We start from the raw sequence: 14,991 nt of genomic DNA, 5'->3' as shown, positions 1-14,991 counted from the left end.
GTACAAGTTTTAGAGTTTCATTCCAAGAAATTTAATATCGCATGTGTATCATCTCCACTCCACCCTTTGAGTCTTCAAGACTCTTTCTTAAAATGTTTTCAGTGTATGCCGCTTCTCGAAAACACGGAAAAGAATTAATTTTCAGTTGAATACAAAACGCAAAACATAATTAAAGTTGCCACATGACCATTTTGCAATAAAAGTACTCGGTTCTCTCGTCTTTCTACTGCATCTGCATTTGTACAAATGAGTTTTGCATTGCATTTCCCCAGCACAGTGTCTGTGTGTCTGTGACAGTACGAAAATAAAACCAAATTTGTCACATCGCCCAGACAGCAGGAGCGGTGGTGGTGGGGGTCGCGACGTGGCAGCCAGATCGTCATAATTCGCAACTAATGAAACACGCGAGACTTCAGTTCCTTTCCATCGCCCTCCTGCCTTCTTCTGCCTTTGACATTTATGGCCGACAAACTGAACTTTTATGGCGTTGAAATTAGTGGAGAGTTGTGGATTGTGTGGCAAGATTGTCTTCTGCAGGCTACTACTCCATGCGACTACCGTTGTGGCTGTGTTTGGTACCCAGGGCGGAATGGGCGGGGGTCATTGAGGGCCTATTGAGTCATAAAACGAAGCTTGATTGGAGCGCGACGTGGGCGAGAGGAGTTGACGCGAGAAGACTGTAGGATAAGTGCAACTAATTTGAGATATACCCCCGATGTCGTATCCTTCTGTAGTTTATCTGTCGGACTGTTTTAATGACCAACTAATTGCGAGCATCTGTGGGTAGCGTGGCAGACATCCTCCTCTCACGTCGAGGTCACACAATCCCCCCGCACACTGCCACGCAAAAGTGTGGCCAATTTTGGCACTTAATTATGGACAAACCCATGCTCTACCGCTTCCCGAATAACCTATGCAGAGCCCTGCCTCATTCCCTGAATGTCTGGCCAAACAATAGGCGTGTAAATAAACTTGCAATATCGTATATGAAATAATTTCTAGCCGGCGGCTATTCGTCGGCGTCTGCTTTAAAATGCATTTTCAATTTCGTTCAAAAGGGCCACAGACGGGGGAAAGGACTGGAGGTCCAGGGGGGATGGACATCAGATGGGTAGCCCCGAACGACAGTCCTTTGTAAACTAATTTGCTTGGAAAAATGGCAAACTCGTGGATACAATATATATTTTTCGGGCTGGAAGTGGAAACCCATCTCCATCTCATATCGAAAAAAACACCGCTTTGAGGCCTCTTTGCATAACAAATACACGGACACCAGCTCGAACACTGACTGCAAAATGTATGCAAACAATGTGAAAAACTCAAAAAAAAAAAAACCAAAAAAGGGAGCGGAGTGCTCAAATGGGGGGAACGAGCTCCAAACAGGGAGCCGCAGCAATCAACAAGCAAACAAACGGGGGGGAGAAAAATGGCAAATGGAAAATGAAAAACAATTGCTCATTGTCTGAGCAATTATACACGCATTGCTGCAGCCCCAAATAAAGGGACTACCCCCGTCCACCAGAACGGCACTTGAAAAGGATATTGCACACACACAGATACAGAAGCAGAACAGAAGCAGAAGCGACTTCCTTCCGTCCTTTTGTGGCACATGTGGCGGCATATGTGGATCGTCTGAGAGAGGATACCGCTCGTTCTCAATGGACCAAATGGAAGTTTTGAACGTAATGAAAATGAACTTAAATGTAAGGTTTGTTACGTATTTGAATAACTAGGAAGTAAATTTGGCTTTTCAATTATGTATCAGCATTATTGGGAAAGCATCTGTAAACATCTGAAGTTTTAAATCTGTGGTCTGTAAAAATTCCCGAAATTGAGATTTTTTTAGCCTTGCTTTCTGACTGTAAAAAAAGTATTTCCCAAGACTTCAAACCCGAAAAAGTCTATGCCCCAGATAAACCAGAAATAAAGCCCCTACCCTTCCGAATGCCATTGTTTTATTGTATTCGTTAAAATGTGTCATTGTCCTTAGCTATCATTAGCCTCATATAACATTACAAAGAATATAAAAAACGAACAAAACCCAATTCGAAGTCAAAAAGGAAGCATAAATATTTACCAGAAAGCAATCTGAATACACAAAATTAACATTTCTTTGTCAATTTCTGGGCATTTCTCCCCCTGCCGTTTGTCCTCTCATAACTGGGCCAACAATTTTTACTGAGTCATTAAAATGTGGCAGTCAATTTGACAGAGAGATTCCCATAGGGCTGGGACAGCCATTGACAATGGGAATAAAAAGTATTATGGGCGCTAAACTCATTTATAATTATAATGGACCTTTTAGGAACGATTTTTTCTCTCTCTTGGCAAGCACTTTTTTCGTCGCTCTCTTCCGGAGAATGGCGAGGGCCAACATCATAAAAGACAAATGAGCCGCAGCCAAAAAGCAGCCAAAAAAACAAGCGCCTGAGGCTGGTCAGGGAAGAGGGAATGTTAGGAGGGGAGGAGGCACTCTCATTGTCTCCTTTTTGGTCAGTGGATGGAAGCCACCAAATCAGTTTGTATTGTATTCCTTTTCAAGTCATCTAATATTTTATGTATTTTGTGCAATCCAATGACAAGGAATCCAAGGGAGAGATGTGGAGCAGAGGAAGACCGAAGGAAATGGCTACTTTTCTAAGCTTTTAATAATATCCTTTTTATGTCCACTAAATGAAGGATATAAAGTCAACACTTTGTACAATAAGGCGACCGACCAGCCAAGCATCCATCCATCCAAGTGGGGGACTTGCCACCAAAGGCTTTTGGACATTTTCAACGCCTGCCACCCACTGCACTGGAATCTTTGGCTCATTTTTATTTTATTTTTTTGCTGTGTCGTGGCGCTAGCATAAGAACCTCGGACATCGGACAGCGGACATCAGACATCGTCTTGGTCCAGCCGGAGAGATTGCTTCTTAGTCGCTTCTCTTTCTTTGGCCAAGTTTTTGTTCCGCCTTAGTTTGCATAAGTTTTGAGGCTGCCAGGCGCTTCCGGTTAATGTGGTCGCCACAACAGCCCGGACCCCACTGTACGAGTGGCACCCCCACTGTAGCAGGCATCTCGGGAAAACCCACAGACGAACCAACAAATAAGGAAATCAGGAAATGGATCAGGCCAAAGCCAAAGTAGACATTTATATGGGCAAATCTTTGTGTGATTTCCGCTTCACTGGCGAAAGCTTTCTGGCGCCAAAGGGAGAGGGCCCATACCCTGACCCAGCCCCCACTTAATGTGTCCATCAATCTTTCGCTTAGCCTGGACTTTAACTTGTTATTTGGCTACTTTAAGGCATGACCAAAGTCAAAGCCAAATAAAATCAATCAATTGAAAGTAACAACAGAAATGGATTCAATAAAGTGAAGAGCTTTCGATTTCCTTTATCCTTTTAGGGGTTAGAGCTGCTACCAGCAGAGATCGATGGGCACATGAGTCAGTGTCTACAGATAGCATTTGTGTTAAATGTGGGAAAAGATTGAGCTCACTAAAGTTTAAACTACAGAAACTGGAATGCTTCTGTTCTTGTATATTCTTATATTTCTTCTTATATTTTTGTATAATTTTAAACAAAACTTAGAGCCAAAAGCACACAAGATTTTTATTAGGAAATCGAAGCTCTAGCTCACAGTTTGTACCCCCATCATAACTTGCTTTTTAATTTCTCTACTTTCAATCTCTTTCGCAGATGAACCAGTTTGATTTCACTTGAACCATCGCCAATCACTCTTAATTCTCTCCCTCTTCTTTTGCATCATATCTTCCACGATGATCCCAGCGGAACCACAGCGAACAGAGACAAGAGGGAGAAAAAATTTCAATAAGCAATTAGATGGCAATTACTTGCAACAACTTTGACTCGACTTTTGTTGAAGGGCGAAAGCAATTACTTGAAATTTATATGTGACTGTGGTGGCGACTCCTGAAGGGCTCTTCACTGGCTCCAACCGTTTGAACCGCAGCTCTGGCGGAACCACTCGAATCACATAATTGAAACGCTCAAGAGAACTCGATTGGCGACTGGCATCGAGTGGGGCTGGATGCTCGGATGGATGCCTGAATGAATGGACAACTTGGTTGCAGGAACAACAACAATGTATTACACATAAACTTTGTGGCAGAGGATTTGGTTAGTGCGTGTGTACACGGGCAAGTAAGAGAGGGTGATTTTCGCGCAGTCTGGAGGGAGGGGCGGAAAAACTAATTGAGTTACATATTTGGTGCTGACAGAAGCAGGGCTCGAGGATAGTTTAGGGAAAGTTTCTGTATGTCCGGGCTTGGTGGCGCAAACCAAAACTTTACATTGTTTAATTTCGACAAATGTGGGAAGGGCAGAGTAGAAAGCGATTGCAACCCCAGAGACACTAATCTTTTGTTTGTCCCTCGCCCCTCGCTTTTCTGTGCTTCCTTCCCGTATCTACATCCAAGTACTTTGGCTGTTCCTTAACATGGCATAATCTTTGCTTGTTTCGGAAAAACTTTCATTTGCACTACATACACATATCCCTGCTCCTTTCTCTGGCTTCTTTTCTCTCTCATCCGGCGGCGCCATCTTCAAGTTTCATTAGCAACGAGTGCGCGGGTGAGGGATGGACTCTGACTCTGCTCTGCAGTCATTGCTCTACTTTGCTTTATTTATTTTTTCCTTTTTTCGGCAAACTGAAAGTTATAAGTTTTTGTAATTGAGCTGCGAGAAGGAGAGACACGAGACCCTTGGCGTATGCGTAATATATTATGACATTACATTATCATTTGTCAGCCAACAAAAAAAAAACTTATGAGAACATAACTTCTGAGGGAGACATTAATTGGACTACTGCTGCTGCCTCTTAAATTATTCTACTTTAATTACATAACGAGCTTTGTAATTGGATATTACGACGCTAAATACAGTGTGATGGTCGTAAAAATGTTCTTTAACTATGTTTTCAGGGCATGCAAAACATTTGAAGAAAATGCAAGTAAATTTGCAAGCAAATGGGATTAACATTGAATGAAGGCAGCAAGACTTCTTGATTACATTTGTATAAAAAATACAAAATTAAACAAGTTGTACTATAGCTACTATAGCTACAATTCTGTAATTTTATTGTTTGCGTGCTAAATTTGCATTTCCACTCCTTTCATTCTTAATTAAAAAATCAAAAACCCCAAGCTGAAAGTGTGGGGAGCAGCAACAAGAGCAGGAGGAGGCAGCAGCAGCCCAGAACCAGCAGCAGCCTAGGAGAATGTATCAAACATCGTTCTGCACATCTTTATTTCCATGTTCATTTGGAAGTCGTCTCGGCGTTCTGTCTCATTAGTATGCAGCATTGTGTCCGCTTACATTAATTGGGCGTTGCAACTGATTTGAATACGGGTAATCCGCCAGTAAAGAATAGAGAGAGGATCTCGGTAAGGAGGGAGCATATATTTAGCCAGTGGTAAACGCAAACTAACCGCAAAAGTGTGTCCGCAATGTCCGCAGTGTCCGCTGTGTCCACTCTGTCCGCATGATGAATAACGCTTTTAATTGCTGACTTCGTTTCGGTTTCCCGCTCCGCTCCGCTTGTGGCCGGCCGGGCCCTCCCTGTTGACTTATGGAAATTGGCAGAGCCGACTACTTACATATATTGGTTAATGCCAAACACGCTCGCTGCATAATAACGAAGCGGCACCAGCACCACCACATCAAGGATGCGGAATGTGCCAGGACGCCAGCGGAGGCGGAGGTGGAGGCGGAGCATGTGTCTATTTATTTTAATTAAGCCCCCAGGTAAATGCCGCTCCACCTGGGAATCTCCCATGTTTGCATACCATGGCATGTGTTTCTGTTTCTCTTTCTGCTTTACCTGCGACACTTTGTTGCCTTTTTTTGTTGTTGCTGTTGTTGTTGTGTGTGAAATTATTTCTTCTTGGGAGAACCAAAGTGCGTAACACTAACGAATCACTAATTAATAAATTAGGACTCGGTCTGAGTGGGTTTCCGTTGCCGTTGCCGTTACCAGGCATAGTCATGCTGATTAATTTTGTTCTGATTATTTAGTAATCCAAAAGTATCCATATAAATTCTGTACATATTTTTTACCACCTGCTCTTCCTTTTAAAGTAATTTGCATTTTAATATGTCTTTAAATGCAATAAGATGGCAATAAAACCATCAACTCTTGACACTTTGCAGGCATTTTCGTTTCGCCAAAAAGGCAAAATGATGTCATTAAAGGCACATGCTTATGGCATTTTCAAAAGGCATTACGAATGCGCCATGTGGAACAATGGACGCAACGCAACAGCTGCGTTCTGACAAGCGCCATGTACACGTGTATGTGTGAGTGCTGTCTGTCTCTCTCTTTCTCTCTCCGTTGAGATTTTTCGCCAAACATTTTACGTGCATATATTTTAAGCCTTTGCTGGGGCACACTGGGGCAGATGATCTTCATCCCCATGCCCATCTGTGAAGCATTATTAGGCGCATATTTGTGTAAGCAGAGTGTAAGCATACCATATAAACATCTTGGAGTGTATCCCCGTATCTCTCTCATACAATACACATGTGTGCATACTTTTGTCGAGACATGTGCGCTCCTCTGCGGCCGTCATGTGCTCCTGCGAGCCCCCAGCAGAAAAAACGTGACTGCGTCATTTATTATTAAATATTTTTCTCTCTGTCTGTGTATCTGTTTTGTTTTCCATATTTTGCAATGAAATTTTCTTTATTTCGACAATTTTCCTTGGTGACTTTAACTCACATTTAATTGCCGCAACTTTCGACTTAGACTTTTCCCCTAATTAATTAAAAAACTTTGCCAAACCAAAATGCCAAGTCACCCAGAAACCATTTCCATCGCATCCCTCCTGGATGAAAACCTCCTTCTCTGCATGGTGGTTTTTGGTGGCAAAAAGTGTGTCCCAAAGTAAAAGTCATGCCACGTTGGAGTTGCCAAAAGTCAAATAAAAGATTTGCGGTTGCCAATGAATAAGTGAAGCGGCGGCTTTTGCCTGCCTAACCCGGCCACAAAGGTGACTTTGATTGGATACAAAAAGGGGGGAAGTACTAACTAACTGCCGGTCGGGGGGGAAAGTGAGTGGATTTCATGTCTCATTTGTGGGACAGTCAAAAAATGCGGCTAACCAAACCGCACGGCTGCAAAATGAAAGAAATTATCTAAAGAGGGAATGGAATGAATGATGAGAAGAATCCAGAGAAGCTTTCAAACACGTAAGAGCCGAATGATGAAAGAGTTCTGTGTGGTTTCAATGTCGTTGTAATATTAAAGTTCATATTTTAAGAATTCGTAAATGCTTTAAAAGAACAAAAAGCCTTTCGGCAGGGTCTGTGGCTCTTGCCATTTAAATATTTTCCGCATATTGTCTCTCTTACTATCCCTTCCTTCCGAGTGCATCACTTAGAAAGGTTTACAGTTTACAGAATGTGTATCTTTTGTGGCAAGCATAAGAGATAGAATTAGTTAACATGGTAAAATAATCACTAGACGCACACATGGTTACAGATCCCTTTCGGCCAACACACACACCAACACACAAACACATTCCAAACTCCTCTTGTGTGTCATGTGTTTCCTTTTCTCTTTCAACTTGCGAGGATGCAAAAATGTTTCGTTTGTTCTGGTACTTTTTCCAACAGTATTGACATCTTTTGTTGCTTTTATTTTGTTGCTTACTTAACAGACAGATGTAACATCTGATGTGAAAGCTGATGAGATTTAGTCTTCATTTTTTTAAGCTTTATTTTTATATTTATACCCTTTAACGAGAGGTATAATTATTCCTTTGATGAGTTTGTATATCATTATAATCGTTGATATGCTTGTCCTTAAACTGCTGAGCAAAACTGTCGAAGTTAAGATCGTCACGAAAGAAGATATTTTCCATAAATCTATCCCAGCACCTATCGTTGTTGCAGTGTATCCATGTGTTCCAAAGGTCTCTTGCTGCCATTACGTTCTCTATTTTTCTTTAATGCGACGTTGCTAAGCATCGAATTGATAGGGATTGTTGCTACCACTGTTGTTGTTTTCTTTTGGCGCTCACTGTGATTGTTGTCAAAGCTGCTGCTGCTTGTGCTTGTGCAGCTTCCGTGCATGTAAACGTACATATGCGAGTGACTGTGCGGAAGACTGGAGTATGTGTGTGTGTGTGTGTGGGTGTTTATCTTGTCGCCATCTGCCATCATGCTTTTGCCTCTCTGTTCATTCTGCTTTGTTCTGTTTAATTTTCTGCTTGCCTTTGCATCCGGCAGCTGTTTGTCCCTTGTCTCCCACTTCATCTTGCCCACTCTCTCTCCCCCCTCTCTCTGTACAACTTCCCCCGCCTGTCTCTTCTTGTGCATTGTTTTCATTAATGTTATTATTCAACATTTCTACGAGTATGTTTACGTCATGCCCCTCGACAACGAACGGTAGTTTCTAATTTGTATGCATAATTTACAGTTCGACTCGGAAGAACAGTAGACATGGAGTGATGAGGGATGCCAGGGGTATAACGAAAGCTTTCTGCTATGCACATTGAGTGGGAAGTGGAAGTGGGAGTGGGAAGTGGGAAATTTGCAATTGTCAATAAGCCCTAAGCCCCATTGTGTAAGCCCTTCTATGAATTGACGAAGCTGCAGCCCAAGTATTACCCAGAGAAAAAAGGATTTTTCAAATGAATGTAGCAAAGTGTATTGATTGATACTATTGAGAGAAGCTTTAAAGCTTGCAGCACTTTAATTGCATTATTTTATTATGGGAAAGTGGCATTAAAGAATACCCCTAACGAGTATGGGCCTCCCTACCAAAACATCTTCACGAATTACCCACAATTTGTAAGCAAAGCAAGAAAAAAGGGAAACTTTTGCATAGGCGAAACCATCGGGTGCGGTGTTGCCAAATTGAAATAGTTTTGCACGATTGCCTGGAGAGGAATCACCCACCCAAGATGGAACAAAAATAGAGGTAGAAAGTAACGTGAAAGAAAAGTGAATTGCATACCGAGATACTTCGTATATTTTGCGATCCAGCTATTTTTCTTCATTCCTTTTCCAAAGTCAACAATTTTTGGGGAAACTTTTAATTAAGGAAAATAGAAAAAAGAAAACCGAAAACAAAAGAATAGAACAGATTGAAGCGGGGAGAACGCTGCCACACGTATTGTTATCGAATGAGAATTTTCGGAGCAACTGCAGCTGCAATCAATCTAAATGTCGAGCTTTCAATAATATTGTCAGCCAGGAAGCGCAGTCACCTGCCAGGGGGTCAGACCTACATAACACGTTTGCATACCTTTTTCCAACTGAACTAACTTTAGGGCCATGCCAAAACTTGTGGCAAAACCCCCGAGTAAGTCGTGTGAAACAAAGGCCGGGACATGCCAAAAGGACAGAGCCAGAACTCAACTTGAAGCTTGATTTTTTAACAGAAAAAACAGAAAGAAAAAACCACCGACCCATTCCATAGTCCAATCTCAGTTGGGATTATATAAATGCAAATTTCATGCTTTCAAAAACATTCGTTGCGGATCTATGGCTAAGTAATAGGCAAATCCCATGATGTGTACAACTTCTAGTGTGAATTCTACTTTCAAGTACATTTGCCTGTGACTTTTCTCTAGAATCTCCCATCACTCCTACATTCCCACTTCCTCCGACATGTCCCTGACCAGCGGCTAATACTAGGCGGTGGCTCCGAGAAGCCATTCCTACTCAGAAGGAAGAGGAATATCTTCCACCTACCCGATCACCTGCTCCACGTTACCATGTACAAGAAATACGATATGCTGCCCGACTTGAAGGCTATCGGCATTGAGATACCGTCTAATGAGGGAAATCTCAGCCTCGTTAATGTAATGTCCACGATGCTGAACTGCTATTCGAAGCTACAGGAATCACTGTGGATGAGCTATGATCTCATCCTCCAGGTGATGGAACTTCTAAACTTGGACAGGGCAGCTCATTGTGATGATATTGGTATACTCGTATTGCCATTGGAAACAGCAAAAGGGACGGAAAAGGCTCTTCCATACAAGCATTAAATGGTGCCACAGCTGACCTTTGTTCGCTTTGCCCGCTGATGCGAATTCCTTTGGCGTTTTCGCCCCCTATGCACTTCAATGCACTTGACATTTTTATTAAAAGCTTAAAGTTGTAGTCGCAGTCAACGTGAAGCAGAAGGAAGAACACACAGCACACACACGAATGTGCATAAATGTCATGTGACAAGGATATTTGTGCTGCAGTGGCAGTGGCAGCGGCTGCTTGCAACTTATTGGCTGCAGGACTCGCACGCATCTGCCTCTCGTAGTCCCTCTTAGGGCTTCCTCCTTCGTCCCCTGATGGCTGTCCCATGTAACAATGTAATAATGCCAGAGGAAGAGAGAGAGAGAGAGAGAGAGTGCATGGAGTCTATATCCTCTGCAGGGCTTTAACTTTCGCAGTTCGCATTTGGTGTTCAGTCATTTTTCTATCTCCCACTGGGATTTACTTATATGACACTAAAACTCCCTGCAGGAGCAATGCAAGTGCTGGCATCATTTATTTCGTGGGGCTTTTCTCGCAGCTTTCACTGCGAAAAGAAAATTGCACTGCGTGACATTTTCTGAAAACTCATTTGACAAATGATTGGGTGAAAGGCAAACAATTGAAATTGAGTGTCTCTCTCTCTCTGTCTCTTAAAGCGATGCCCAAATTGGGCTAATGGCAGTGCACCACTCTGCCTCTGGGCTTGTGCCCCATTTAAATATGCCAAACACATGTCGTATGCGCAATATTCGCCAAACAAAACCAGTCTTCACAGTCGGGCACGAGAGTCCGCAGACAAACGTGGGAAACCCAGCATTTTGTCTGTGGAAATTTTCGCTTTCGCACACATAATTTTCGTGCATAATTTGGAAGGATTTGAAATGGGGTCGCATCCGCTTCCTGGGCTGGGATGGGCCCTGCCTGCCACAACCAGCAGAGCGGCAATAGTGGCAGCAGCAGGGAAACAGATTTGCAATGCACAAAATATTTATGTGATAGGTATGCCCCTCTATATGTGTATAGATATATGTATATATATATGGTTTCCCCCCACAGCTGTACGGGTCGCGCAAAACCGATGCTTGTTCATAATGTGCATAAACATTCTCGCATCCCACACGGATGCTGCCGTTGATTTGGGTTTGCCGCCGCCTTCGCATTGTCTTCCAGCTGTTGTATGTTAGATATTTTGACTATGCCACTGCCTTTTTGTAGTTGTTGCTGTTGTAACAGCAGCATGTTCCCGCATTGCATTTGTCGGATGTGGCAGGGCCTGCAGTTGCTGCCACAGCCACTGATAATGACGCCATCATGGCTGTGTGTGTGAGTGTGTGTACGGCGTTTCATTTAAGTTGGTTTAATTAATTGAAATTCGGTCTGCTGCTGAATGTAAATCGGATAAATCTTTATGAATTTTAGCTCTATTGAATGTGTTTTAATTGAAGTTTATATTCAATTTGACAGTATCTGAATATTTTTGAGGATTTAAAAGGCAACATCTACATACTTCGCAATGAATTATTGCTACGCAGGTCCTAAAATAGTTATTATAAGCCAGCAAATTCATTACTTTATTAAAAATCAAAGACAAACGATTCGATTTGCTTGTGCCCCAGGTCCTAGGGCCACAGGGAGGCAATCTAATCGCATTGTCAACCATTTTGCACACAACAAAATGTCCAACGTGCGATTGAGCAAACATTTGCATGGCAAAGGCTGCCTGGCAATTACCATATAAAATTGAAATTTTTAAATGATTAAGCGGTAGCCAACAACCGCCATAACAATCGGCACTAAAATGCATACGAGTATAAAAGTATTCAAAAATATACAAATTAAAATGAGTGTGGAACCGCTGGCGATGCTGTCAGCATAATCAGCGTATAATTTGCATGAAATTAAAACATGAATTTGCATGACCAAATCACATCAGAACCCCCCGACACAGAGAAACACGCGACGATATAAGGGCTGCGGATGAGATTTAAAAGTGGAGCAACAAATATTACGTTTATTATCCGATTCGCATATGCTTAAGAGAGAGCTTCAATGGAAGGCTACTCTGGAATATAAGGGAATACAATTTTCTTAAGAGTAGAAAATAAAACAGGAATAAGTATCTTATGATTAGCTTTCTTTGAAAAATCTAAAGGGTTCTCATGAGCAAATGCTTGATTCGTTTTCATAGCTAACTCAGTTGTTGGAAATTCTTGAAATTATTGGTATATTCCAAGAATTACTTTATGAATATGCGTGATAACAAGTTAAGGAATCTGCAGTTTTGGAATATCAATTTTCGGTATTTTGGGAGTGTTTTATTTTTGGAATAATTTGTAAATTAATTAAGTAAATTTGATGGTACATTTTGAATAGACATTTTTGGGATCGTTATTTTGGGCCGGTTAATCGGTGGTACTTTCGTTACTTTTGGCAAATTTATATTCGTAATTCCTGGAATATTAATATTTGGAATCGTTATTTTTGGCAGGCTAATTGGGTAAATGTTCGGTACTTTTGGATGGGTTATACGAGGAATACCTGGCGTTGTAATTTTGGGCTTTACTAGCTGTGGAATTGTTACTTTAGGTCGGTTAGATGGTAGTATTTTGCTCGGGCTACCAGTATCGGTAATCTTTTGTTTGTGTGTACTAATTGATGGTGTATTTGGTTGGTATATATTAGGTATCCGTGGCGTGGTACTAGCTGGAATCCCTACGTCGGGAATCTTTTGTTTTGGTGTAATGCCTGGCACATTAATATGTTTAATTGCAAGTTGTGGTATCGTTATTTTAGGCAGGCTAATTGGTGGTATTATCGGTATTTTTGGGACATTTATATAAGGGATACCTAGTTGGGATAACTTAGTTTGAGGGATATTACTTGTTGGTAAATTTGTGGGCGTTGTCCCAGATATAATTGGTTTCGAAATATGCTGCAAGGTTGTCGGTTGCGTCGGCTGTGAAGGGAATATACGCTATATATTAATATACCTATATATCGCACTTAAATCAATCGAATAAAAAAGGAAATGTACGTACCATTGCAGTGCTAATTGTGTTTGCCGTTGAGGCTGTGGTTAAATAGTTTGTGTTTGAGTTCGATATGTGGGTTGTCCATTTTGGAGGGTTTGTGTTAACGATAGGGTCTCTGGAAGGACCCGTCGTCTGGTGTATCTGCGTTGTATATTTTGGCGTATATGCTGGGGCGCTAGTTAGGCATGGATATGGGGTTGAAGTGGGCAGAACACATCGTCCCTGTTCGGCAACATATGGCGGAATGCAGATAAAGCTGGGCATGTGCAGCACAAATCCACAAAGCACATCAACAGATACGCTCAGGAGTGACACCCGTAAGATCCACACGCGAACCATTCTATACAAAGGCTTGAATCTATTTTCAGTTCAATATTTATATACAATTTTCTACCACGGTTGATGGCAATTGGATCTTGACTAATTGGACCTTGACTAAATGCAAAGCTTTAAAGCAATTTGATGCCCTCTCTAGAAAGATGAAACAGCTAAGTGTAGTCAATCTAAAGATCAATGCATTGTCCTATGAATAAATAAGCCATCAAATATTTACCAGGTATCGGAGTCGTAAGTGCGTTGAGGGTGGAGATGGAGTGTGGTGTGTGGAAAATTGGTAACCATTTGGGCACGCTCCAGACGTGTCAAAGTGACAATTCTTTATTTAAATATTACCCCACTCTCTCATTCTCTCCCACTATCTCTCTCCCTCTGACTGTGATGAATGACGGCAACAAAAAAAGCTACAACCATAGAGAGCGCTCTCAATGGCTCTGGTCACATTTGCGTGCCAGCGACGTGAGCAGCATGACTGAAGAGGAGAAGCAAGAGAATGAGTAGCGGAGTAAGAGTTGGAGTTGGAGTGGGAGGGAGGCTGGTGAAAAAGTGTGGCCATTGTTGGCACAGGTAGAAATGCCATGACATTTATCAACGACTCTTGCACTCCTCACTCGAGGAGTTTTTTTTTGCGGAACGTGGTGGAATGAAGCCATCAAAATGTGCATTTTGTTTATTTATCAACAGATTAGCAGGCCGTTTCGGTGTCGCCTCTTGTCATCTTTCTCGCTCACACACACACATTCCATCTCCTTTCCTCTGCTGTGTTTAATGGCACATGAAATGGCAATAAACTTTTGCGGCATGTAGTTAAGTATAACTTACGCCCAGAGCTCTCATAAGTCAAAATTCTCCCAATTTGAAAAGGAAAGGGGAATTGGGAGCTGGGACCGTACTGTGGCCAACAGTCACGCTATGAGTGTAGGCGTGTGCTGACAGTTGCGGGCCACACCATGGCGCAGAGCAGCTGTCGTCCCTGGGGTCTGTTTTGTCCTCTTCGCTTTGCTGCCATCTGCCTCGAACTGTGAAATATGTTGCCTGCTTTAGCGGGCAGCGGGGCAACTACGACTATATCTCTATCTCTATCGCCACGCCAACCCACTCTTATGACTTTTGCGGTTTATTGTAGGCGTGGCGCGTGCCAAACTTAACATACACACAATCACATTTTTATGCCACACAATTTTCGCTTTCCACTCACGTACCGCAACTGTAAGAGAGTGCGGTGCGGTGCGGCGGCAGGAGTGGTGTGGAGGTCCTTTGGGGACGTCTGTCGCGTCTACTATAAGTTCATAATTCATTTTTTCATTATTATTTTCATTTTCACATTTTCGGTTTCGGGTTTCTCGTTTCTCGGGTCTCGTTCTCTTTGGTTTTCCTTCTCTTTGACAAATTGTTTTAAATTGCATTTAACGCAGAGAAAGGAGACGAAAACGTATTGGAAGTGGCATGCCACTTGTATGCAAGTAACTTAGTTGAAGACTAACTTTAGTAAACACCTAAAGCTGATTTCACTTGTTTAGTCATGGGTTTTAACTCGACAATCCCCTGTCCCCTGTCCCCATTGGGCACGGATCGAGTGAGTCTATTTACTCGTACCCAATGAGCCCTGCAGCCCAGTCAAGCATCCAACCG

At 42.3% G+C, this 14,991-nt stretch overlaps 1 protein-coding gene across 2 annotated transcripts; it reads right to left on the bottom strand.

Annotated features, from left to right (window-relative positions):
* Positions 1–12,272: 12,272 nt before the first annotated feature.
* Positions 12,273–13,392, bottom strand: LOC117890514 (periaxin). Of its 2 annotated transcripts, XM_034795419.1 has the most exons (3): positions 13,086–13,392; positions 13,030–13,052; positions 12,273–12,947 (listed from the first exon to the last, which is right to left on the bottom strand). In XM_034795419.1, exons 1-3 carry the CDS (start codon positions 13,360–13,362, stop codon positions 12,330–12,332), a joined length of 918 nt encoding a protein of 305 aa, XP_034651310.1. In that variant the 5' UTR covers positions 13,363–13,392; the 3' UTR covers positions 12,273–12,329. The 2 variants fall into 2 exon arrangements, with proteins under 2 accessions (XP_034651310.1, XP_034651308.1); XM_034795417.1 differs by having other exon boundaries at positions 13,030–13,392.
* Between the last annotated feature and the right edge of the window lie 1,599 nt (positions 13,393–14,991).

This window comes from Drosophila subobscura, chromosome E (genome assembly GCF_008121235.1).
Source record: "Drosophila subobscura isolate 14011-0131.10 chromosome E, UCBerk_Dsub_1.0, whole genome shotgun sequence".
Taxonomy (NCBI): domain Eukaryota; kingdom Metazoa; phylum Arthropoda; class Insecta; order Diptera; family Drosophilidae; genus Drosophila; species Drosophila subobscura.
This window is presented reverse-complemented; position numbering and strand designations above follow the sequence as displayed.